Genomic DNA, 26,625 nt, shown 5'->3' with positions numbered 1-26,625 from the left:
AAAAAATAAAAACATAAGAATAGAACCAATAAGCTATCTTAGTTCAGTATGGAACGTAAATGTTAAGTAATAAGGTGTATTGAAGACAAATCTGGACATTCAGAAATTTAGATTAGTGTGCAATTAGGATGTTTAGTGGATTCCTCACACAGCAGCATCAGAAACATGCAAAAAAAAAAACATGGATTAACCCATAGAAAGATCTATAGCAATGCCAGAGTCCATCCCAGAGTCTTTGGTGATTATTCATCCCGAAAGACCATTGACTGTAGTGAAGAGTTTTGTTGTTGAGGCCAAATTAGCTCTAGATTAAATTGGTTCAATTTAAACTAATTGACAAGTTTGGAATGTGTTCCTTATTCACAGAAATACCTATTTGCAGATTTTATGTTCCAACTTATTCACTTATGTTCAATATTGCAAAGAAAATGCATCTTGAGAAGCTGGACTATCTGACTGCATCTCTACTTGACACGCTATGGGCTAGTGTTTGCAAAGCAGCCAATCCAGAAGTGCCTTTCACTTCCCTTGAAGCCGATTGGTTGTAACCCCAAGAACATAAATAAGGAAAACTGTAGACATTGATTTATGTAGTAGAGCTAAGACAGCTTTTGGTAGACGAGCTATTAAAATAGGCAGATATAAGTGTTTTATAAGGTGTCTCAAGTATTTAACTATTCGGGGGCGACTGTGGTCCCTAAACACCACATGTACCAGGGAGCCACAACAAAATCTTAAGGAAACATTACTGCATTTCTGACTCTCCTATCTGTAGCATAAGCTGTGTTTTGTAGCCATCCTAGTTTTGTTTCTCTTTAATCCTAGATTATAATTATTTTGTAACCTTATGTCTGAAAGGGATTTTTAATGTATACATTTTTGCTCATCACTTTTAGAACAAGCAGCTTTTAGTTTGTGAAAATTTTCAACCAGCAGTGGGGGAAAAAAACTGTTATTTTCTTTGACATACATTTGAAATATTTTAGTCTGAATACAGAAAATTTTGGACCACCTCCAGAGCCCTGCTTACTGAACACCTGCCAAACATTAGCAGGCTTAGCTGTCCCTGTGGCCCATCACTTCCCAGCAGTGTTGCATCAAAAGCTTTTCTTTCAACTACTTCAGCACCTTCAAGTGATATGGGACTACTTTATACGTGTGGTGGAACTAGCTGCAATGCAGCTGTCAAAAAAGTTGTCTTGGGAACCAAACAGTTTAGGACTTGCTCTGGTGCTCCTATGGTCACCTCTTTATGTCATCTTTCTTCTACTCCCTAGTCATATTTCTCCTCATTTACACCCACTCACTGTCAGTATGTCTTGATCTTTATTTATCTCATTTTTTTCCTTAACTCCCAGGAGAAACACTGTCTCGCTCCTTCTTTGCCTTCATCATGGCATTACTTTCTCTTGTCTAAAATAGCTGCTTTTAGAAACCAACCATGCATCAAAGGAGATGACCAGCTGACAGACAGAGAGGGGGGCAATAAAAGGTGAAGGGCATGACTGACAGGAAATGTAGAAGGATAAATTACCATTGGGAATAAGAAGGATATGGAAAAATACAGATAAGGAAAAGGGGAAAAAAATTAATGCAGTGAGACACTGGATATTTCATATTGAAGCTGGGCTTCAACATCAATTACTTTAATATATTTACCAGGATATTCCTTCCAAAAGCTTTCGTTAGGTGCAGAAAACCAAAAAGGTATGCCACAAAATCAACAGTGACGTTTTAAAATCTAGTCTGTTCAGGTTTTTCCAACCATTCAATTATATTCTAATATGACCCTGATGATTCTAATCACATTTTCATAAAACATTTCTTAACATCCTAACTGTGCATGTGTTTCAATTCACATAATAAAAAGATGTCATAAAATGAAAGTTTTAAATTATGCTGAGCTTAAAACCTGGAATCAGTGTGTTCACTACGCCCTTTTAGACCAACTGCAAAAAATGCTCAAATTGCACCATTACTTGTGGGTGTGTAATTACAATACATCAGCATACACTCTGATAATACTATAACAAACAGCCAATACCTCTACAGATACCCGTATCTGACTACTTCTCAAAACTGGTATCTTCTGGTATTTCACAGCAATATTTCTAGCAAGAATAAGCAGTGCAAGGACATTATGTGCTTGTGTTAATAATGCTGGTGGGCTATGTGATTTTTGCCTCTCTATTTTGTAGAATTATAACTATTCATCTTCATAAGGTTTGCTGCTCCTTTCCAGACAAAACACCTCTGGCCAACTCTGACTATGAGCCCTGTGGATTGTGGATTAGGGCTCCTATGGGTAAGGCCAATTGTCTGAGCTTGCTGTAGGTTCTCTCGGCTTTCCTTGAGCTATTTGTTTGCAGGGCTTACTTATGCTCTCATAAGAAATAAAAGTACAAAAGCGTAGGACCAGGGAATTCTCTGTTTCTCAACTAGGGTTTTGGTTGCATGTGTCAAAGAAAATTTTATTACTGAAACAATCTGCTGAAGAATCAAGGTACTAAAGAAAGGAGAACACAGTCATGGTAGATGTCTGATGAATAAAGGGATGATCCTTAGGGATGACAGAGGACAGAGAAATCACCACACCACCAAGCCAAACAGTGCTCTGGTGTTTTATCAGGTGGACAGATGGAGGATAAAATGTTTACAGGAATCTTTATTCACTAACTTTTCTAAAAATTCACCTGAATGTGAATTGTATATGGATGGAACTGGTCCCCACCCCCTTGCCTGGTGGCACTGCATCAATAACTACTGAATGAAACACTAAAACCTCTGAAGAAGATACTGAGCACAACTTCTTTCTGCCCAAAATGTAAGCAAATATAGAGTGAGATTAGTGCTTGTAGGATTTCTCTTTTGTCTTTGGCCACGAATCACAATGATCACAAGCCATTTCTCCAGTTAGCGCTAGACTTGCATGTTTGTTTTGGTTGTATTCACCTGTAATCCCCTGCACCATAGTCAACTTCCTGCTGACTGACTTTGCTTCGGAGGACAGATCAATCACACAAAACACCCAAAAGAAGTGCACAGAAGAACATAATTCTGAGTACTGAGAATTGAGTACTGAAAAATGTTTGCTTGTTTGTTAGAAGAAAACATAGAACTTTTTAGGTTGAAGAAAAACTGAGTAAAAATAGTTAATAGCAGCAGTAACTTAGTGGTTTTGTGCATGTGTGGAGAGAATCCTCACATGCAGAGGAAGAACATGCAAACTCCATGCAGAAAGACCCCAGGAAGGGACTTCAACTGAGGACTTTTTTGCCGTAAGACAACAGAGCTACCAACTTGATTTATGTCTAGTGAAGCAGTCAGGCAATAGATTTCATGGATGAGTTGCTGCTTTTAATAGGCCATATTGGCACGTGTTGGGATTTGCGGAAAGAATATCAGCAAATGAGAATGACTCTGTTGTCAGTTCTTCCTGGTTCTTCCTCTCTCATGCCTCTTTCTTAGGGTTTAGATTATCCTGAGTTATCTCTGTAGTTATGTTGCATTATGCATAGGGTGCTGGAGGACAAACTGACTACTTTACCTCTCTCTCATACTTTCTTCTTCTACTACTCTCCATATTGCATTGTTTGCTGTTATTTCAACTGTTAAATGTATGTTTTCCCTCAGGAAAAAACAAAACAAAAACTAATTTAGTCTCTGGAAAAATCAAGAGCATAAACTGCAATGAAAAGTTCAACTTTTGACATGACTTTCCATGAAAAAACTCCACACAATTACTTGAATTGTTGTGGTGATTGCAGGTGAAGCAGGGTATGCTGCACTCAGATGTGCTGCAGTCAGCCTGGAAGAGAGAATGAAATATTCAGCCATGACATTTAAAGTTCAACATTCACAAGATGATTGTTGATGGACTTTTTGAATCCTGGAATAAAGATGAATGGCTTGATATGACCAGAGCTCGACTTTGTAAAAGTCTAGCTTTATGTTTCAACAAAGCTACGGCCATAGGATGCATGCGGCATTGGTCCAAAGTGATAAAAGAAGAAGAAAAAACAGTGTTGCCTGCCTGCCTAAGATATGTGGAACAAATAAATCAGGGAGTGGTGATTAAAACATCTGTATGAAAATACGTTTTGAGGTAAGAAAAAATAAAGAGATGACAATATTGCAGATTTGCATATTTGAGCGAAGCTATACTGTTTATAAGACAATTACGATAGTTCTAACTAAATGTATGTGAATTCAATAAAAGTTTTAAGAAAATCTCTAAAAATTACCGTATACTGTATATATTGCTAGGTTTTCTAGCATTTAGCAAATAGAAATACTTCTGGTATTTTTATTTTATTTTTTTATAAAATAATTTTGGTAGGCTGCGCAATGGTGCTGCTGGTAGTACAGTTGCCTTGCCATTGTTGCTGTGTTCAAGTCCTGTGTCTTTCTGTATTAAATTTGCATGTTCTTGTGCATGTGTGCTTTCCAGGTACTCTGGCTTCCTCGAACAGTCCCAAAACACGACTGTTAAGGTAACGGATCTGTCTGATTGTCCTTGGCTGTATGCGTGCCTGGCTGTTGGTCCTGTCTGTCCTGTCCATGGTGTATCCGGCCTTTCGTCCAAAGACCACTGGGCACCAGCCCGTCTCATAACCCTGCAAGGATAAGTATGTTCAGATATTAGTTTGATGAATGTTTGGACATTATTTTGGTAATTCAAACTGTTTGGTTTGATTTAACTTTAGACACAGAGGAAATAAATGTGCATATATATTTTTATTTGATGTATGTACATGTCTGTGTGTTTTTCCTTATATAAATTGTTGTTTTGATGGATTTCTACATGGCTATCAGTATTTGCAGTATTTGGCTGCAAATTACCCATGATTTCTTTAAGTAAGAACCTTATAGCACAGACAATCACAGAAAATATGCTGGGGGAAAGCAAAGAATGGCAGACTGAACTATAAAGAAATTGCCTCATAATAGCATAAATTGGAAACAATGACAGTTTTAAACTGGTAGAGGAAATTGCCTAAAGATGTTTTTACGAAAGCAAAAAGGAAAAGCAACTAAAGGAGAGGGATGAGAAAAGAACTCAAGGGCTCACATACATTGCTGACTACAGAGGTTAAGATAAGACGGGACATAAGATGAGAGGCATCAAAAGAGGTGCCTGAACTGAAGCAAGGCCCAGTTTAAGGCCTGGAAGATTGTATCTTACCAACCAAATGGAAAACGTAAAAGGGAGGATGCAGCAGAATAAAAAATATATATATATATCGAGAGCACTCGCAGGTTTAAAAAATAACTGTGATGGCAAGCTGAAGAGGCATGAACAGAAATCACAGTAGAGAGTGTAGAATTGGCTGCTGAAACGAAATCCTATTGCAGAAAGTTCTGTGCAAGCTTCATAAAACTTCAAGGTTTCCAGATGTACATCATTACATTTGTTACAAAAAGGGATAACATGGATCTGTTTATGAGGAAACTAATTTCGCCAGAGCACTGACGAGTGAGGCTTTGCCCAGACTCATTTTACCACAATGTCTGGAGATCTACAGCCTGCAGCTCCAAGTGGGGGTATGGAGCCAAGTCAATTGACACACCTTCAAAGATCATCCAAATGAAACATTTCCTGCCAAGAAAAGGAAGTAAGTTCCAACTAATCACCATCCTGCTCATTTGCACTAAGCTGATGAACACTCACTCTGTCTGCATCAGGAAATGACGACTAACAAACACTCCCCTACAACTTTATCTTGTGGCACACATAAGCCTCTTGCTCATCAGCGCAAATGATGAATCAGTCAATACACGGCAGTGATTATGCAATTTCATTTGGTATCTGCATGTGGTGAGGATGACTTGATGACCTTTATACATGTATCAGAATGGGGGAAAAGGAAGATTTAAGTGACTATAAATATGGGATGGTTGTTTGTGACAGATGGGCTGGTCTGAGATTTCAGTAATTTATGATCTCCTCGGATTTTCATGCACATACATTTCTAAGATGCACATGGAAAGATCCACGAAATGAGAAAACTTCCAGTGAACAGCAGGTGTGTGGCTGAGAATACGCTGCTGAGGTCAGGCATACAGAGTAGCCCCTCCGAACGCAAGTCATGATGAACCTTAACGGGGTTATGGCAGCAGAAGACACCATTCACAAGACAACATCCTACCTGAGCATTGTTGCTGACTACATTACAAAACTCAAATCATCTTCCTTGAACGCAACAGTTTAAACCCAGTCATTCAAATTCCTCCACGGTCAAAAAATCTCAATCAAATCAAACACCCTTTAAAAAGTGGTGGGACAGGATATTTACATTGTGGATCACATTTTGGATGAGCAGTCAACAGATTTGTAGGAAATGCATGATGCAATAAATGCAGCGGTCCACCAAAATATCAGAAGATATCCAACTTTTACTTAAATCAGTGATTTCGAAAATGTGTCGGACTGCCCGATGCAACTTAAAATTGTCCGATGAAAACCTAATGTTGATCTTATGTTGTCATGTTGACAGACATGCTTCTCCTAACCCTACAAATATATTCTCATTTTAAAATAATCTTTAAATTCGCAGCTCTGTACAGTTACACCTTACACATTTCATTACACATTTCATCTCAAATGTCACATTTGAGATGAAAAAAACTGTCGGATGTCACATGTGTCCGAGAGACGGCAGTAGTTGTGTCAGCCTTGGAACGGAGATTTTAGGTGACAGATAAGAGCTGAATCATTAAGTATTTAAATCATTATCTATGGTACAGATTTTCTCTCTGTATTTCTATCAGCTGCATGACTTCACATAGGGGAAGCGAAAAAGGTCCCACCCAGTGCCAGTAAGGTGTAACTAAGTGAGTGTGTAGAGAGTGCAAGGCTTTTTCGTTGTGCCACAGATTCTCTACAATCAGTGTAGCACCTGTGAAACTACCACTTTTGTCCAGCTTTGACCAGAATTTTAAACAGATGACATTGAACTGTCTGCGGGTTTACTATTCTCAAATGTTTATATGCAGCAACATTGACTACTACTGCATATTGAATTGTTGTGGGGCTGATGAGATGTTATTTACAGAATGTGTAAGATATTTGTGTCTCTTTGCATCACAAGGTAATTCTTATAAAAGTGTGGAAGCTTATTTGTAACGTTGGACATCTTTAGCACATCATAACGTCAAGGCCAACCAAAACAAGACAATCGATGTCTTGCTGTCATATTCTAACATCTTTTTGTTTGACTTTGAAAAATGTTGACATAAAGAAGCTTGTGTTGTATGCACATTTCACAATCAAGTGGCCAGATACAATAAGGGTGCAGAAAAAGACGTCAGAAGATTTTAGGAGATGTGATTAAGTACTTCATCAATAAGTGTGCCAGAAAGTTTGCTTTTATCAAATAATAAAAAAAAGAATGCTAATTAAAATTATCAAAATGAGCAGCACACATTCTGATAAATTAAAATACTTAATCTCAGGGACCGTAGTCAGAAAGCCCGGGGTGAGCAATTAATAGTTGATGAAGATGGATTCAACACAAAAGTATGACATTAGAATCTAATATTAGCTTTGGAGATTAGATTGAAACTGGCCATATCATTACCTTTTTAGTTGCTCAGCAACACTGACGATAGCACAGTCAAGAAAGATGGTGTCCTCAGTGGGAAGATGATCTAACATGCATGGACACAATAGAAAGTGGTTAAGCTATTTAGGTTGAAATCTTCATCAAGCTGAAGGTTCTCAATCAGTTTAAAGCTTAGGATTTAATTTGGTCCCTTAATACCACTTTTCAGTTGTTGTTTTTTTAGCCTTTTAGAGATTGACTTGCATATGTGCCTTTGAACTTAGAAAGTAATCAGTTATTCAGAAAACCAAACCCTGGCTCCCTCATGGTTAACAAAAACAAAGCAATTAATCACAGTGAATTTGTCTTTGAGGCAAACTCAAACTATCCGAGTACTAACCCGGCTGTCTTCCAGAAACCATTTGTTTCCTTTTTAATCCTAAAATGAAATCTCATAACACGTTGTCGGATTAGCCTCTGAATGAACTGATGCTCAACAGAGATTTTTTTTTAAAAAACTGATCTTGGTAGTTTAAATTTGGGGAAAACTATGATTTTTATTACTAACATGCAATAGATTTTGTCAACGTGTATTAAAAAAAAAAAACTCAGCACAAGCAAGACTACAAGATGAACTGGAGAGAAAGCTTGTAAATCACATTAAAAAAAAAATCACACAAAATGTGTCTAACAAGAAAAGGTCTCAGGCAAAAGCAAAGGTTGTGGGGATTTTTTTTTCTTCTGTTTTGTGATAGTGCTCAATGCCATTGATCCTTATTCTATCTACTTTCATTGGTTTTGCGACCGGGTCTACAGAGTAACAAACAAGGCAGTTATTTTGTCGACTGCTGTGAGAGTCGGGAACCTGAGGAGAATTTGAGGCTTTTATGAAGAAGCCAACATCTTCCACCCTGCAGTCATAAGCGACAACAAACTCCACAGGGATTTTTGCCCTTTCTGAAACTCTTGCGCTCTGTCTCCATGTACCTCTGTTTGTCTTTTCTTATTGATTCCTTTATTTTATCTTCTTTTAAGTCTGCATCTCCTTTGTTTTTTGCCGTTTATTTTTTCTGTCTAGATCATAATTCATTTCTGTCCCTGTTTGATTAGTGAAGGCCGTGTCCTCAAACGGGGAATCACTTCACTGTGACTGAATCAAGAGATATTACTAACATGATGACCAGTCGAATTGTCACAAACATGAGAAAAGATTTTTTTAAATCGACACCTATATTTTCACTTTCAAAATCTATAAAGGTTTTAGACACATGGGGACAAAATTTCTAGCCTACTCTTTTTTAAGGCATTTTCAGAGAATTGCCCTGTATTTAGCTCCAGCCATTTTTCTTACCCCTTAACATTGACCAGCTTCCCTATTCTCCTGAAGTTAAGTATCATCACAGTATGATGCTGGAACCACCATTTTTAAAGTGGCTATGGTGCGTTCAGGGTGATAGCTGTAATGAATTGTTTTAAAGTCTACCCCAGCGCAAACAAGAGAACGACAGCCTCATGTTTACGCTGATGATAATGTATTTAAATGAAGACTTGTAAAACTGAGGAACTAGAAAACATCTGACAGAAAACAGCAAAGTCACCATGACAGGAGGACAGGCAGTCACTATAGGAGACAACAGAAGAATCTGACATGGACGAAATGAAAATGACTGGCTTTTAACTGCTGGGGAGGTGACTGTGACACGATGACCAGTGGAAAGCAGAGCTGAGGGAAAGCAGCTAATGAACAGACACGTTTAAATGGTCTAACAGGACACTTAAAAGGACCTAACCAAATCAAAAGCTTGTGACTACCAATAAAGTCAAAGGCTAAACCAGTGCTTAAAGAACAGAACACAAGAAAGAAATAAGAATTTCAACACGAAAGAAGAAGGAACCGCGTACAGCAAAGTGAAAGTGTCAAACAAAATACATGACAGCAACCTAAAAAGACAAAAAGACCCATGTATCAAGACAATGATTTTCAAAAGGATACATTTTTGTCAAATTTAACCTCTCTTTGTTTTGGTCTCTTTGTGGCTAACGGAGGATTCGTTTGTTTGCTTTTTCATCAACAATTTACCACTTTTCCACCGAGGCCAGATTTCTGATCAACAGAGTTGTCCTGTCAACAAAACCTACCTTCTGAGCTGTAGGTTTCTGTAGCTCCCCTGTAACTGCTATAGGCCTTTTGGCTGCTTCTGTGATTAATGCAGGACATCTGTGTTTAGGTCGGTTGGAGGCTGCAGTATACTAAATTTTCCACTTGCAGATAATGGATTGAACACAGCTGAGATATTCAGTTTAGTGTTTGTAACCTAAAACCACTTTCTTCTCCACAACTTTATCCCTGACCTACTGCTGTGTCCTTGGTCTTCATGATGATGATTGTTCTCTAATGTTCTCTAACAAACATCTGAGGCTGTCACAGAAGAGTGGTGTTTATACTGAGATTAAATTGGTCACAGGTGGGCTCTGTTTCACTGATTAATTTATTTAGTAAGGCATCTGGTTTCACTGGGTTTTATTTAGAGGCAAAAGAGGAAAGGGGCTGAATACAAGTGCCCGACACATTCTTCAGAATTTTATTTATAAAAATAAAAAAGATCTATTTGTCACATAGATACAACATAAAATCTCAATAAAGCACAATGAAGTTTGTGACTATAATTTAATAAAATGTGAGAAAATTACAGTGGTCTGAACACATCACAAAACTCTGCATTCATCCGTAAAAGAAGACATTCATGAGCTTGTTGTACTGGCCAACACTCTCAAAAAAATCAATTACTAACATGTTTTATGAAGGTCAGGTTAATTCCAGTTCATAGTAAATGCATTCATTTGGAACAACACAAGGAAAACAGTGCTGTGATTTTTGCTTGTGCAGTCGAGACGAGGATAAAAGAAAATACTGTGGTGATAAAGGAGTCAAATAAATCAAACACCGCACTCAAACATACTAAATCAGTGGCCAAGGGTCATCTTTCTGAATCTAAATGTAGATGTACCGATGGATCATGAAGAAAATGAAATTCATATATTAAAATAGAATATGCCTGCCTATTTTTCAAGACCGCTGAGCTCTACAATAAAATCGGACATTCATGAGTATTGAGGTGACAGGCATCCACTGTAGTATTCTCACAGCTATTAAATAAAGGGCAAAAGAAAGGAGATGCCATGTAAATAATAAAAAGGTGCTGTCACAACTGGATAAAGAAAAAAAAAACTGTACGGCCTCTTGGTTACCAGGGGGTTTACAGTTAGGACTACTCAGACTGCCAAACTAAATTGAATTTAAATCAGACTGCCTTAAGCTACAAGTAGTTTCCTCTTTTAATCATTAATGCCAAACAAAATCCAAAAGAACAAAATAATTCCTGAGTTGTTGTCCTCCATCACTAATGGTCTATAATATTTCTGAATGCTTTCCCCGTCTAGACTTGGGTTCTGCTTTGTCAATTTGCCTTTTAGCTACATTTCATTTAGGGTTTCATTTTGCATTTTTGAAGGTTTTGTGTTTGCCTATGATTTCTTTATGTCGTTATTATTACTTCTTCCTATGTTGGCCTCCACTGTGTTTTGTATTGCTGGTATGGTCTGAACTAGACGTCGTATCTTAATTGACTCCTTCCTGCACCTGCAACACTTTCTGTTAATGAGAAACAAAGGAAATCTCAGTTTTCACCACCTCCTATTTAGTCATTTCTTTGTCAGATCCTTTCACTGCAATGGTTTTTTTAATTTCATTTAATGGTGTTGCTAGCTTTTTCTTTGACGCTTCTTTTTTTCTTCTCTATTCTACACTTGTTATATTTAATTAATTTATCTTTTTTTTCCACTATGGGCTGGACAACAAAGTGGTGCAATTAGCAGCACTCTTGCCTTGCAGCAAGAAAGCTGTGTGTTTGAATCCTGGCCTTGGGTCTTTCTGCATGGAGTTTGCATATTCTCTCCAATCACTCTGGCTTCCTCCTGCAGTCCAAAACATGTCAGTTAAGTTGATTAGTCTCTCTAAATTATCCTTTTGGTGTGAGGATGTGGTTGTTTGTCTTGTTTGTCTCTGCGTTGTCCCGGCAACCTGTCCAGGGTGAGAACCTGTTCTCACCCAAAGATTTCTGACAGGCAACATACCCCCCACATGCACACATAAAACATTTGCAGCACCACAAACATAAACCTTTCTCATCATTTATTCACACTGCGGCAGCCTGAGTGACCTGAGTTTTTTCTAGCTGTGTTTTTCCTAGAGTAACACCGCAGTCTCCGATCCCCGCGTGTGGCTGAGCAACGCCAGTCAGCTGGCTGAATGAAAGCCTAAAACATTTTTACTTTGCTTACAAAAAAAAAAAGACACATTTGGGTTTTTTTGTAGCATATGCTTACGGGTATTCTAGATTGTTTAAGTTTGAATATCAATTTAAAAGTGAATAAAAGTTACTAATACAAATGTGTATCAAAAAAATTGTATAGATATGAAATTGTTACAACTGTAAAAATGTAATTCTTACTTTTTTCCACAGCAACAGGAATAATTCATATTAAAGCAATTAGAACATATTACACATTGTTTAAAACATTTCTGTAAATCTTATGGCATTGCGAATCTGTGATGTTTTTACTCAAGGTTATAATACAATAGTAACCTCACACTGGCCCATGATGCACTTATCGATTTATCCATGTTGCCATTTTCTTTACTCACTTTGCTTGACGTTAAGTTATAGAAGCATCAGATTCAGGAGGGTAACTCAGACATTATCCACTCTGCAGCTCCATGAGAACTGTTTTGGTGGAGTCCAAATTGAAGCGTCTTAGCTAAATTCAGATCCCATAAAATGTTGGGACGGGCTCTTGTATCCAGAATCTTGTTCACTCATTCAAAATTTAGATTTCATGAGGTGAAGTTTTAAATTCAGAAGAGCCAGTTGGCTTGTTTCCTCCTTTACCATCACAGAGTATAGAACAATATCCCAATCAATGCAAAACTCAAATCTGTCAATCTTTATCTTTCAATCCTGCCCTCACTATTGATTAAGGCAAAAAGACTCTTAAACTCCTCCGTTTACGATTGAGACAAATGCCCAACACAGAATAATTAATCTTTGTTCTGTAATACCTTATGCTGAATTACCACCTTACTTTATGTTGCATGGGTTTTCAGCCTCTGGATTTTCAATTCAAGCTGTCACAGCTTCCTCTGAGGACATGGAATAAATATTTTAGCCGACTCTCTCTATTAACAGAAGCAGCTCTGACCTTGGTTGTGTTTGTGCTTTGGGTTGCTCCCCGCAGATATGTGAGATTTCTGTTAAAAAGGGAAAAAGGTAAAAGGGTCTTGGTTCCTTCCCATAGCTAAAGAGTCTTAGAGAGAAATCTAGAAGGTCAAATAATGTCAATTTGCAAAGTCAAGTTATGTTACAAGACCCTTTTGTTATATACAGTGATATCTATGATAACCAAACCCAATGCTTCTTTAAATTGTTCTATAATTTCTTATTTACGTCTTTGGAGTATTTGAATATTGTGAGTGTAAAATAAATTAAATTTCCTTTTGTATTTACTAAAAGGAAGTATAATGAGAGAATGTTTTTGTACATTTTTAAACATTCTCAATGCTTTTGCATTATTTCTAACTGATGTCTTTAGATGTTGCTTCAGTATTTCCACATATCTGTCTCCTTGTGATATTTTGTGAAGTGCACAGGTCCCTTGTGCAGCTAAACACCCACACAACATAATATTACCTCCCACCTCACAGTTGGGATGCTGTTCTCAGGACTGTAAGCTTTTTTTCTTTTTCTTTCTTCAAACGTAATAGTGGTCATTAAGGCCAAGCACTTAAAATTAATGTTTGTAAAACCACAGGACATGTTTTATGAATTTAAACTTTTAGTCCTTGTGTTTCTTTGCTAACTGTTTTTAAGCTCCTTTTGGAATAATAACTTCTTCTTTTCTGAGTGTCATTCCAACCCATTTAGATACGCAACCTGCATAACTCTGATCATCTTCAGTCTTCAAAAGGTCTTCAGACTTTGCCTTGAGGTTGATTAAAACATTTTGTATAAAAACATATTCATCTCTGCAACCCAGTAACTCTTCTTGTTCCTAAAAGGTGTGATCCTTGAACATTCCTGTGTTGTGTACACATGTACATATTTGTTTGAACAAATGGATGTGGCACCTTTGAGCATCTGAAAATACTATTAAAATTATTATGAGGTTACCTTGCAGTATTTTGATATTTTAAATATCCCTTAATTCCACTCGTCTTAGAAAAATTGGAGGGCCGATTAGGCCGACAGAGTTGGCCTAATCGTCCCTTACCAGACGGAGGGAAGAAGGAAGGAGGAATTGAAAGGTTAAATACAACTGTTTAGAGAGCACCTCTTTTACACTTGCAATCAATTGCACACTCAATTTTTCAAGATTGCATGTAACATATTTGGATTCTTTCAACATCTGGTCTTAAGATCAGAGAGGACATGGAACCACTGATTCCATCCAGAGGAGTAATCCACTAAAACTCACAATCCAAAAGAAAATTAGGGATTAACTGATATGAGCTTTTAGCAGAGGAAAGTTTGTCTTCAAAGAGCTGATTTTAGATAAAACAAAGAGTTAAGAGTTGGTAACAATGTCGGACAGCATGTTTTTAATAAATGCTTTAAGGTTACACTCAGGGTTTTAATGGAGCTTGGTAGTTCTGTGATTGAGGTAAATCAATCATGATATATAGGTAGCACACAATCCTGGAGACATGTTTCTTATTGAAAGCTAGTAGAAAGTAGAATCATATATGTTTTGTTTTTTTTTCTTTTAATCAATTGACCTGACTGTGTAAGTTACATGACAGTTCAATAGATCGATAGTAGTAATGTAATCCATACCACATACAGTAACTGGCTCAGGCTGATGCTGTTAAGCAGATTCAGCTGCAAGATTTATGATATCTGGAATGAATGAGTTAGGTTTCATTATATATAAAACTACTATGTACTCATTCATATTTAAGGGTAATCATAAAGTTGAAATTTATTGATCACAGCGAGATAAGAGCTGGTTTTACATACGTAAAAAAAGACACCCCATATTTATTATGAAGAGATGGCTGAAATATTTTGTTGTATTTATGTGTGAATTTTATATGCGCTACCTCTGCCCTTGAAAATTTATCATGGTATCTGGCTCTCATCTTCCGTTGCAGCTATATAAGGTTATCTGGAGACAGTACATAAAAATGTATGGTTGTGAGCTTGAGCATGTCTGATTGTCTGTCTCATATCTGCGTTAGGTCTGTGATGGATTGTAGCTTAAGTACGAGCACCAGTGCTTCCTGATGTATAAAATTTTCCTTTCAGAGAAGGGTTTTCATTTCCCCCTAAGACCTGCTCTGCTTGGCACGTTTCATAAATATTAAGTGAAATAAAAATTACAGTTATTGTCACAGGCTGTCTATTCCCACTGAGGTGAATTACAGACAAAATCAGCTCATAACAGAGTGTTTGTAAAACTCAGCAGTTTCCAACCTCCTGCTTTCCAACATACTTTCTCCTTACTGGAAAAATTGTTATATCAATTTTTCATGACTGGACAATACTTTTGTCTTAGGTGGACTTCATGTTACGTATTGATGCCTGAGTTGGACGTTCCAATCATCATGTGGTAACTTTGCCGCCAGCTCACTATTGTCCATGGGCTTTTTTTCCTTTTATGTTTATTTTTTATATATATATATATATATATTTCTCAATTTTGTTCATAGTATCTATCATGAGCCTCAAAAGAGCTGAAAGGGGAAGAGTTTTTATACAATTACACACACATTTAAACCTAACAAGTTTTTGTTAACATGTAAATATGAAAGTAAATATACCTTCCTATTAACACACATTTTATATAGGCACACTCTCTGGAAAATGCTAAATGTCCCTTTTTTCATTTAATTATGTTAGTAGAATATATGTCATAATCATATTTTTTTCTGTTCATACATATTTCCAGCCAACACAATATTTCGTACCTTAGTTCTTCATGGATAAGGTTTTAATTCCCTCTTTATTTAAATTAAACATTACACCATTCATTACTTTTTTTATAAGTACGTTTTATATACAACAAAGAGTGTCGCAGTTAGAAAAGTGCTTTGTGTGGCATATTGTGCATCAGATATTTCCTGCCAAGTGTACAAAAAATATGCTTGTAGTAAATGTAGTAAATACGTGAAATGTGCCCCACCTAACAAACTTAATATCACTCTGCTGACCATTTTACAAACTTGCCTCTGCAGATGCACTGTAATTAAAAAGTTGGGTTTATTTATTTAGGACAATCACCAATTTGTTGTCATACAAATCTAAATGATGGCAGGGCAGCTTGATAGATGCATAAAAGTGAGAACACTGCTTATTAAGGCAGCTCTTTGGGGCACTGTACCGTGTTGTTTTTTTGGCACAAGATACGTTAATTATTGTTGATTTATCAGTTCGAGAATGTACTTTTATCTTAAGTTTCCAGTTTCATTCCAGTCCGCATGTTCCTTCTTACAAACCTATTATATTTGTTTCATTCTGGATGAAGTTTCCTAAAATCCATGCTGTGTTCTCACGTATGACCATTTTACAGTTAGCTTAAATGTTCCTGTAACATTTGACATATGGGTCAAAATGTTGTATTTCACCTTTAAAAAATAAAATTGAACAGATTTAAAGGAGAATACAAACAACAGTAGAAATGGACGTACTCTGAAGAACTCTGGGCTGTTGGCTCGTTTGACAAGCTTGTTTTTTATGAGGCAGATTTTTAGGTTTTTATATAACATACAGTAGTTCAACAAAACGGCACGAGTAATGGCTGATCAGAACATCTTGTAGAGGATAAATTATGTTTAAACCTTTGATTGATTTGAGAGAAAAGCCTGCCTTCTAGCTTAAATGTTCCTCTATTTCCCTCCAGTTCCAGGAGAAGCTCCATTAAGCCAATAATGACACTGAGCTTTTGCTGTGTAATTTATGTTATCAAATCAACACAGCACAAGGTTAGGGGATGGGAGAGGAAACTGTGTCCTACTTTTGAGGCATGTAGTGATAAATTACAGTACATGGAGGTATAGAACAGCTTGCAAAAAGGATTAGAGTAAATGTAAAGGACACAATGTCATCTTCTCATAGCATAGCATGAAATCTAACGTGAAGCTGCTAAATAAGCAGCAGTAATAATATTTTAAAAAAACAAAAAACTTCTTATTCCAAAACCGAGTGTGAGTTTTACTGTTCTGTTCTGAAAGGGCAGCGAGAAAAAAGTTAAAAAAAAAAAAAAAGTTTAACAAAGCAAGTTGTTTAGAGCGTAGCAGAGAATAATCAACTATATAATTCAATATTTATGATTTATTAGTCAGATTTTAAAACCCGAATATATGTCACCGACAAAAATAAAGAGCTGAGGAGACAGTAACATCACTGTATTTTGTCAGTCTGTGTTTTGTCATCATTATCACAAGTACAATATTGTCTGTGTTGTGATTAATTGTACACATCTCAGCACAAAAGGAGCATAGATAAGTACACTCACACTCTGCTATGCAAATGCTCAGAGAAATACTCTGCTATGCAAACCTAAGTCATGTACAAACCCCTGCCACACACACACGCACACCCCCGCACACACGCACACACACAAGCATACAGGCCTTACAAGGTGAGAAATACTAAAAGACACATACACATACTTTATAGTCGTATGCAGCCTCACTTCAGTTCACAGTATTTCATTATTTTTCACCAAAGCTTTGAGCTCAATTATATGAAACTGTAGAAAGGCAATTAAAGTTTAAGTCAGCCAACATGAAACAAACCAGAAAATACAGAGAAGCAAATGTTCTATTAATTAAATAAAGCCTCATAGACCCTGGAGAGTAATGACTATATTAAAAAAATGCATTTCTTATTCTAGCTGAAGAAGATTTTTTGTGTAACCTGAATGAGGTGCAGGCAGGTAATTCTATTGTTTGTTTTTTTTTTTGTTGTTGTTTTGTTTTGGGGTTGTTTTTGCCCCACATTCTGCACTGTGGCTTATAATAACAAATGGATTTTTTGTTTCACAAGAATATGTAAAAACAATTTGTAAAAACTTGCAGAGAGATCTCTTCGTAATTTGTTTTTTCTGTCGTCCTTTTTCTTGATTGAGTGTTAATATAGTTTACATCTATAGTGTTTTGTTGACATGCGAACATTGGAAAGTAAACCCTGGATTTTATGCACCAGAAGTGACTATGTTGACTTCTGCTGTAATGCAATTTCATAGCAGCCCTCAGAGGGCTTTAAAGCCCTGACGGATCATTTTTAGAAACAGACCATATTATCTCTGTACAACAAAGCTGGGTACCTTTGTAGCACAATGTGAAAATACAGAGTCTTGAAAAAGTGTTTATTCTTTTCAAAGTACATCCACACACTTCAAGGTTTTTATGTTGTTGTTTTTTTTAGAATGTAACATATAAATACTTCTGCAATCCAATTTGGAGCCAGCCAACCAAAAACAACATATTTTAAGGCAATCTGAAAAACACTAAAATTAATTTCCCAAAAATCCTATTAAATGTTTAATCTGCAAGATTGATTACATGACTCTCATGAAATTGATCTGTCGGAAGTAGACATCTGCACATCAGTTTATCACGGCAACAAAATCCACTTAATTTATGGGCTCAAATTATTTATCACTCAGATTTTATATTTCTTTTTTTATCTCTGTTTTTCACTTAATTCCATCAGCATCAACAGAAATAAAGATTGTGACTATGTTATTTTTTTTATATTTATGGAAAATAAGTAAACAAAAAGATCATCCTTAATTAATTTTATAACCACTGCTCCCTATTTCACTGTATCTTAATTAGCCATCCAAAATTTTGAAATCATGTTTCCATGCCCTTCACCTCATCTTAATTTAAACAAATTGCCAGTTTGTTTGTTTTTTGTTTCCTTTTCTTTGATAAAGATGAGCTTTGGGTTCTAGGTTCTGAATGTTCACTTGTCTGATATTAAGCCTTCTCAGAGAGCCGCTTGCTGTTTGACCAGCTGGAGTGCTAAGCATCCAGTCCTTCAAGACTTTAATCTCCTCTGGTTCAGCCTTTCAAGTTGTCTGGAATGTGATTTGGATTATTTGCTTTTGGCAGTTTTCCTATTTGCTTTGTGTCATTCCTTTGGATTTTGATGACAAGGCCATACAAACACCTAAAATCCTCAGACTTGGACCTTATTCTATGGGAGCTACAAGTGGAAGTAACCACTGCGACATAAAATGTTGGTGGTGAGACACTGCATATTTAGGAATTGCAAACATCAAATCGTCAACCTTCTGGCATTAGAATTAAATTGACAGTAATTGACAATGCTGCTCATATCCCTCAAAGTTTTTGACATTTGTCAGGTTAAAACCGCAACATTCAGTATGTTTTACTGGGATTTTAAATGAATGTATGATTATGAAGTAGATGGAAAAGCTAACTAAAAATATGGTGTGCATATGTTCTCAGATCCACGAGTCAAAAATTATAGGCATGTTTCTTCAATTTTGGCAGAAAGTTTCTTTGGGTATGTCTCCACATCTAGAGACAAACATTTTGCCTGTTCTTCTTTGGAACTTGCACGATCTCTGTCAGGTTGGATGGGGAGCATCAGTGTATTTACTTGGCCTGAGAGTTCATGGCCATGACTTGGTAGGCTTGTAATTGTGCCGTTCATAGAACAGCTGTCATTCATAGAGCAGCTGTATTTGTATTGAGATTAAATTACAACCCGAGTGATTTTAATAATACAGTGACATCTGAAGTTGTTGTTTGCAGTGGATTTTATTCTTTGGTGTCAGATTCAAAGGGGTTAAATACAAATGTATTTCATTCTGTTCGAGTTTTCATTTCTTGCTTTTTCTAAAACCATGTAGTATTTTCCTTCCACTTCACAAACGTCTTCTGTCACGTAAAATCCCAATATAATATATTGAAGTTTGTAGCTAAAATGAAAATGTTTAACAGTGAGTACGGTGTGCTCTCAGCACAGCTGTTTTAAATTTTAGCTTCTGCTTTTGACTTGGTTTCATTTGAGCTAAAACACAAAAAAATACTGTGGCTTATTCATCCATGTTCTAATCATTGCAGTTTAGTTGCGGATGGGGGGCGGGGGGGGTTGAAGCACATCTCTAGAGGTCTACTGTGATTTATAAACTACGAATACTTGATGTGTGAAAAAACAATTTAGGTGATTGAATCCCTATTCAGGCAAGCAGCTGCTGTAAAATAATTGCAGTATGAAATACTGGCAAAATACAGGCTGTCATGATTGCATTACAAGCTTGCAACTGAGTCTCCAGCATCAGGAGTTATTCCTTTAGTATAGATTGGAGTTTTTATCAAGCTATCAAAGCAGGGGGATTGAGGAGAATGAAGCACAATACTTGTTTGCAAGGACTGACGCATGAAAAGAGATCCAAGCAACGTATAATCACATATTTATTCTTTACGAGCAGCTCACTGCTTGTATCAGTATCCACCTTAATTTCAATAACACAAAGAAAATCTGCTTAACAGAGGAAACAGCCGTTGGCATTATCTAACACATATTACTATGAAGTCAATATTGTTGGGGAAAATGTTCTGATAATGCTTTGGCAGAGAGACGTTTTTATTCATTCATTCAGTTTTTTTAACATGGTGCAAGCCCTTTCTTCAGTACAAACTGGGTTGTTGTGGAGGACGTTGAGGAGCTGATGCAACAAACCGCTTCTGATTAACAAAACTGACAACATAGAAGTAACAGAGCAGAAACAGAGAGATTCAATTTTTGGAATGTGAAATTAAACTGGAAAGTGACATCAGCAGAAAAGGGCAAAGCGACAACAATTTTAATCACATGCATGCAGTGGAGAAAGAAATGAGCTTTTTAGGAAATAAATGATGATTAAATCATCAGTGGGACAAGTAATGGACTTGGGTGTGGAAGAATGCTAATTTTGTTGCTCATGAACTACTTCTGTGTTTATTTAGATATGAGATTGAGTGGTGATTGAGTACATAAACATTTATATTTGAATTAATGCTTTCCCACATATTTCCCCTTTAAAGGTACCAGTAGTGCCACCAGTGATTTTTACCAAAAACTCCTAAAAAAATGTCTTAACATTACTTTTACCCACTGAATAAATACTCTGAAATTAAAAGTTGGTGTTTATGACTTTGCTATTGTGAGAAACATTAATTAATGTTGGTAGGTTTTGCAGATTTTTACTAGAGGGTGCCAATAAATGTGGCCACTAATACATGTAATAACAAAACAGAACCCAATTAAGAAGGAGGACTGATAGGGAGGAACTCGAATCAGTTTTGTCGATAGAGGATGAAGGATCAATTAACTGACAACAGGGAGCAAACAACACAATAGATATGATCACATGAACATAAATTGCAAAACATGAAAAACAGAAAAGGAAGCAAAGGCCTATAATCCACTCCTACTAAATCCAGAACCCACCACCCCGTAAATCTGGAGGATTTGTAAGTAATTACTCTGGGTGTAGTTGATTTTGGATCAAACATCTTTCAGCAAATACTTAAGACTGTAATCTGCTTCAGAATAATAAGCAACACATCATGTATCTCACAGACAGACTTTTCTATTGTGTGATTTATGTTTCACAGTGTAGATGTCTGCTAGGGATGTTCATTTGGGTGTAAATGGACATTAAAGATTTATTTTTCTGAAATTATAAAATTATAATACATAGACACTAAGTCTAGGGTCTGTGTTTCTTTCTTTGAATGTCACTTGTTTTCTCTCTCTCTTATTAATAAGGTCTTTATGATCCTGAAACATGCTGTTTCCATATCTCCAACACCTTTAGAAGACTTCGCTCTGGTACGCAGCTGATCTGATCTGCCTTTCATTTGCTCTCAAGTGACTCATGTTTGCTTTATTGAACTACTTGACCTACAAATTTCACATTTGACATGAAAGCTGCTAAGCCAGAAGGGCAGAAAAAGCTCTTTGTGACAGTAATCCAACGTTTTCAGATCTGGCATCAACAGCCAGTGGCTTTCCTAAAACTATCAATAATGTCTGGCTGGTAAAGTGCTGCTGAATTCTTGACCAGATGGACACAACCAGGCAGATTGTGTGACCTTCTACTTAAAACAAAGAATGTGCAAATTGCTAAATGTTTATCATCAGGCAAAACATTATTAATTAATAACTGAATGAATTGAATGTCAGAGAGGATTCTTAGATCCCAAACTGAAACAGTGCATTTCAAAACATACAAATAACCCTTTGTAATGTATTACATATGTTTAACATACTTTTTGAATGTGCTAATTAGCTTTGCCTCAAGTTACTTAAGATATCTGCAAAGCAAGAACTTTTTCTGAAGTACGTTCTAATACGGAGTACAGTAAAAGTACAGTTGAAGCCAATTTAAGAAACAGACAAGTCCAAAATACACGAGAGGAGAAAAAATGGATGGGATTAGAAAAAATGGATGGGATTAGAGCCCATGACCTTTTCACTGTGAAGCAGCAGCACTATCCACTGCTCAGTATAACAAACTGACCTCAGACCAAGAGTGATTCAAAGATGTATTGAAATTATAAAAGGCAGTTTATTGGGAGAGCAAAGCAATAAGTCCTTCAATATTTACATATCCATGGGTATTTATACTTTAACTGAAACTGTAACAAGACAGCTTGCATGGAGAGTGTTGGATCTTAATGCAGTCTTCCAGTGATGGATCCAGCCAGAAGAAAGCACAGGAAGTCACATCTGGGTAGACTCACCACTTGCAGGCATAAATATAGAGATGAATGGTAGACAGACATGAAGGTCTGGCTTTCTCAGTTCCATACATTATAAACTGGTGGTAGTATACACTTCTGTGGTCCCTGACAGCCTGTAAAGCTAATTCAGGCGCTGTTGTATGGTAAATGGTCTGTACTTGTATAGCGCTTTATCAAGACCAGAGGACCCCAAAGCCCTTCACACTACATTCAGTCATTCAGAGATTCACACACATATTCACACACTGTGCAAATTGATAGTGATGGATAGAACCTCATACATTTTATTACTGTCTCTCTGTTTTCTACTTCTTTTTTCTTATTTTATTTAAGTAACAGGTTCAGTCAACAGCTTTTTTCCATCTGCCTTCCCCTTTGAAGCATTATTACAGAAACAGAGCAGCAGGGAAACTTATGGATCATAAGTTTATTGTGGCTTGTTCTTGTGACAGCAGGAGGCATTGCTGCTGCTTAAATGGTGGTATTCGACTCTTGGGCCTTTTGAGATTGACTACATGTCACTGTGGCTAGACCACAAAACTGTGATTGAAATTAAATGGAACTGGAGGCCAGAGCAGACTGTCGTATCAAATTTAAACACTGGCAGAGGGTTGTTTTGTAGTTTTAAATTATGAAAATATGTTGGAACATCGTGTACTTGGGATTATTTAGCCTGGATTATTTACCCTTTGACCTTGTGTTACCGTCAAGGTCACAGAAGCAGGCCTTGTGAGAAGCATAGCAAACAAAGAAAAGGAGAACTTTTAGTGAGTCTAACAGTGTCTTAAGAATGGAAGATACCAGAAAGACTAGCAGAGAGAAGAGATATCCTCCATAACAAGGATAGAGATGTGGCAACAGGAAGCGCTTCTCCTCGGTCCTGCTTGGTTTTTCATCCTTTTCTTCTTCATTTAATCTTGGTTGCTTTTCAATATGATATATTTCAGGAAGACTCAAGAAGTAAAAATTTCCTGGACATATTCTATTTTTTAAGATGGTGTCTTTTTTTTTTTATAAATGACACCATGACAAGACACAATATTACACAAGACACCACAATAAATTGCTCAATGGCTTAACACCAAATTATACTAAAGATCTGCTGTTGTTGTATCAACCCTCCAGACCACTCGGGTCTCCTGGTTCTGGGGTTGCAGAGCAGCAACTTTATTCCAAATTGTATTATATAAACTCTTTGATCAAAATTCTTCACACAAATACCCCATTATGTAAAATGACAAGGCCGTAGCGCGTCCATTTCTTTTGGAATTGCTGAAATGAATATACTTTTCTGTACTTTAATCTATTGATATTGCAAAAATATCAATAGAGCCCATTTAAAATTTTTAAACATATTAGGCCAACTGTCATAGGAAGAGCAGTTTGTGACATTAGGATACAAACTTAATCAACTGGGCCCATATCCTCAAAGACTCTCAAATACCTCCAATCTTAGTCTAAACATTCCTGCCGAGGAGTCCGAGCTTAAGAGTGATTCATTGAGCAAATGTATTTTATCGAACAGGCTTTATTTTTACTTTTGAAACAACGCAACGTGCAATATACAGCCTATGGTGTTCCTTGTACCTTCAAATATATTGTATAAATAGTCATGGAGGGCCAAAAATGCCTGAGCTATTTTCTGGTCCCAGTCCAGCCCTGCTGAGCAGCCAGTTGTTCTGTTGCACTATTGTCATCACAGACAAAAAGATCTTTTCAGATCAACCCAGGAGTTTGAGATTGTTCTTTTTATGAAAGTCTTAAACAGAAGCTTGACAGCTTTGGAAAGGACAAAGGGTTCTCAATCCATTTAGACTGCAGTGGAAATTATAAAAGCTATATCAGCACCATCATCTTTTTTAATTTCCAGCTGTAGCAGCATATGCTAAGCTATAACTTAATTACCCATCAAGTTACCCATAAAGTGATTTGAGACCTGCTGTAATGACACAGAAAATTCTCATTTAAGGCTCAATGTATGCCTCTCACTGATAATAACTATGCGTTGTCAGGCATCCCTCTGGGTGAGACACATTTTCTTTTAAAGTTTAGTTTTAATAACTTTAAGCCTCTTCTCTCAAAAAGATGGCACCTGTTTGAAGTTCTAAATTTCTTCCAAAGTCTTGAGCAGCAAACATTATTTTGTTAATGGTAACTGGTGAGTCAAAGGAATATAAACTTTGCTGGGAGTTGCAAATGGCTTTTTGAGGTTGAAGGACACATGAATAAAAAAAGTAACCATCATTACTACAATGCATGAAATTGATTCTTTGGTTGAGTGAGCTTTTGTCCCTGAAGAGTTTCTTGCTTAAACAAGGAACTAGCCATACATTACTCATTAAATGGTTAATGTTAATATAATATCAATATAGGTTTTGCCTTCCAGTTTGAACCAAACTTTGTATTTCTTAAGGTAGCAACAATGAAATTATACACATTTAATATTACTGCTATTTCAGGATGTTCAAAGAGAATTTACTATATTTCAACATGTATTCAGTGTCAATCCTTGAGAAAATTTTGAGTCTGGTTTTATGTTCATTAAAAAAATAATCACAAGCATTTGTAACTAATAATAACTAAATATATTTTAAATATTATTGTGATAGTAACATAATCTGTCTACTAACATTAATAAATGATCAGATAAGCTTGATTTTTTTAAATTTTTTGGCACATCATCATGTTGTAACAGAATTGCAACTAGCTACTCTAAAAAAATACATAAGTGTTCCTTTTTATCTCAATAAACCTGTAAAGAAAAAAATTGCAATCATTAGTTTAGTTACCTTAAATAAGATGATTATTTTTTACAAGGATTCCTGACCAGTTTGTAAATAATGCAAATTGGATTATCTGAATTTGCGGACAGTTGATTGTTTATGACAATATACAAGGGAAGATGTCCTTGAAGTCCCAAAAATAATTCAGCTAATGTTTGGATGTTTTAATTTTGGAAAAGGAATAATATTGTGTATTATAATAACTATAACTAGATTGTAAAAATGCATTCTAATGTTCAGATTTTAGTTGTAATCTGTATCAGTTGTAATCTGTCAATCTATAATCCTTACAACACACTTAACAGACTTCTATCATCAAAAAGAAGAATACAGATGTTAAATAAATGCATTTAATAAAGAACTGTATTCACAATTACTTAATTGTATTTGAATACATTAATACATTAATTCATAACTTAAATTTACCTTTATGTTTGAATACATATTTCCCCCTCTGTTTAATTATTTCGTCATTGCTAAATGATCTGCTTGTCATTTTAGTTAATCTACACAGCAAATCAACTTCACATTAATTATATCTACTAGAGTGATACTGCAGCTGACTGATTTTAATTAGGACAATTAAAAGGCTGTAATAAACTCAGCATGCAACCATGAAATAGTAATATATTTATGTTTTTAATAAATATATTTTTATTAGCAGCATAATTAGATTATTCGACATTTAATAAATTATCTCCGTGTTTGTTTACAGTTTTTTTATAACTGAGGACAAATTATAGAACTTATTAAATAGTTAGTTTATTGAATAATGGCGTTACTGGTCTGTTTTTCGACAGTTTTGAAACGCCACACTTACGTCACCGTGCAAGGTGCTTCGTCATCACGCAACCCAGGAAGTGCTGAGCCGAATAGCTTAGTTTTGTTTTGACAATGATGGAGGAAGAAGAATTTGAATTTACCGAAGATTTAGAGGCAATTTTGCATCTGACTCCAGAGGTGCAACTAGCCATTGAACAGGTAGCCGTTTGGTCCCGTGAATTTAACAGAAAACACATTATTCTCGCTGTTGTTATAATGTAGATTGATCTGTTAGCAGGCTAACGCACCCTGCTAACAGGGTTTACTGTATAGGGTTTTGCTGGCAAAAAATAAAATTATACCGCAATATAGCTGGTTAGAATTAACTGCTTAGAATTTCAGTCTGAAAATTAAATGTAGTGTGCACAGGTAGACTTTTAGTTTAGTTAGTTAACTAAATACCGTTTGTCTTTGAAAGGTTTTCCCCAGCCAGGACCCTCTGGACAGAGCAGACTTCAATGCTGTGGAGTACATCAACACACTCTTCCCCACCGAGCAGGTACAGGCATTTTGTTCCAAGTCGACACTGAAACGAAATGGTTCAGGAATAATAATCCTTAGTCATTGTTTTGATAAATAACAAACATCTTGAAATTTGTAATATGTGGTAAAATAGACTTTTTTTTTCTTTTATATGGCTCGAAATATGGAA

At 36.2% G+C, this 26,625-nt stretch overlaps 1 protein-coding gene and 1 long non-coding RNA gene across 3 annotated transcripts in view; one reads left to right on the top strand and one right to left on the bottom strand.

Moving 5' to 3' along the window:
• Positions 1–1,562: 1,562 nt before the first annotated feature.
• LOC103474520 (uncharacterized) lies at positions 1,563–9,930 on the bottom strand. The gene is made up of 3 exons (XR_535197.2): positions 9,684–9,930; positions 7,581–7,650; positions 1,563–4,616 (listed from the first exon to the last, which is right to left on the bottom strand). It is a non-coding gene; the product is annotated as an uncharacterized LOC103474520 (long non-coding RNA).
• Positions 9,931–25,977: 16,047 nt separating this feature from the next.
• vps53 (VPS53 subunit of GARP complex) overlaps positions 25,978–26,625 on the top strand; it is a 32,691-nt gene continuing 32,043 nt past the window's right edge. For both annotated transcript variants that reach the window (XM_008425567.3, XM_008425566.3), the window contains exons 1-2: positions 25,978–26,132; positions 26,392–26,472. In XM_008425567.3, coding sequence (XP_008423789.1) covers positions 26,046–26,132; positions 26,392–26,472 — 168 coding nt within the window. In that variant the 5' untranslated portion in view covers positions 25,978–26,045. The remainder of the gene's footprint in view (positions 26,133–26,391; positions 26,473–26,625) is intronic.

This window comes from Poecilia reticulata, chromosome 13 (assembly GCF_904066995.2).
Source record: "Poecilia reticulata chromosome 13, P_reticulata-male-v2, whole genome shotgun sequence".
NCBI classification, from domain to species: domain Eukaryota; kingdom Metazoa; phylum Chordata; class Actinopteri; order Cyprinodontiformes; family Poeciliidae; genus Poecilia; species Poecilia reticulata.
This window is presented reverse-complemented; position numbering and strand designations above follow the sequence as displayed.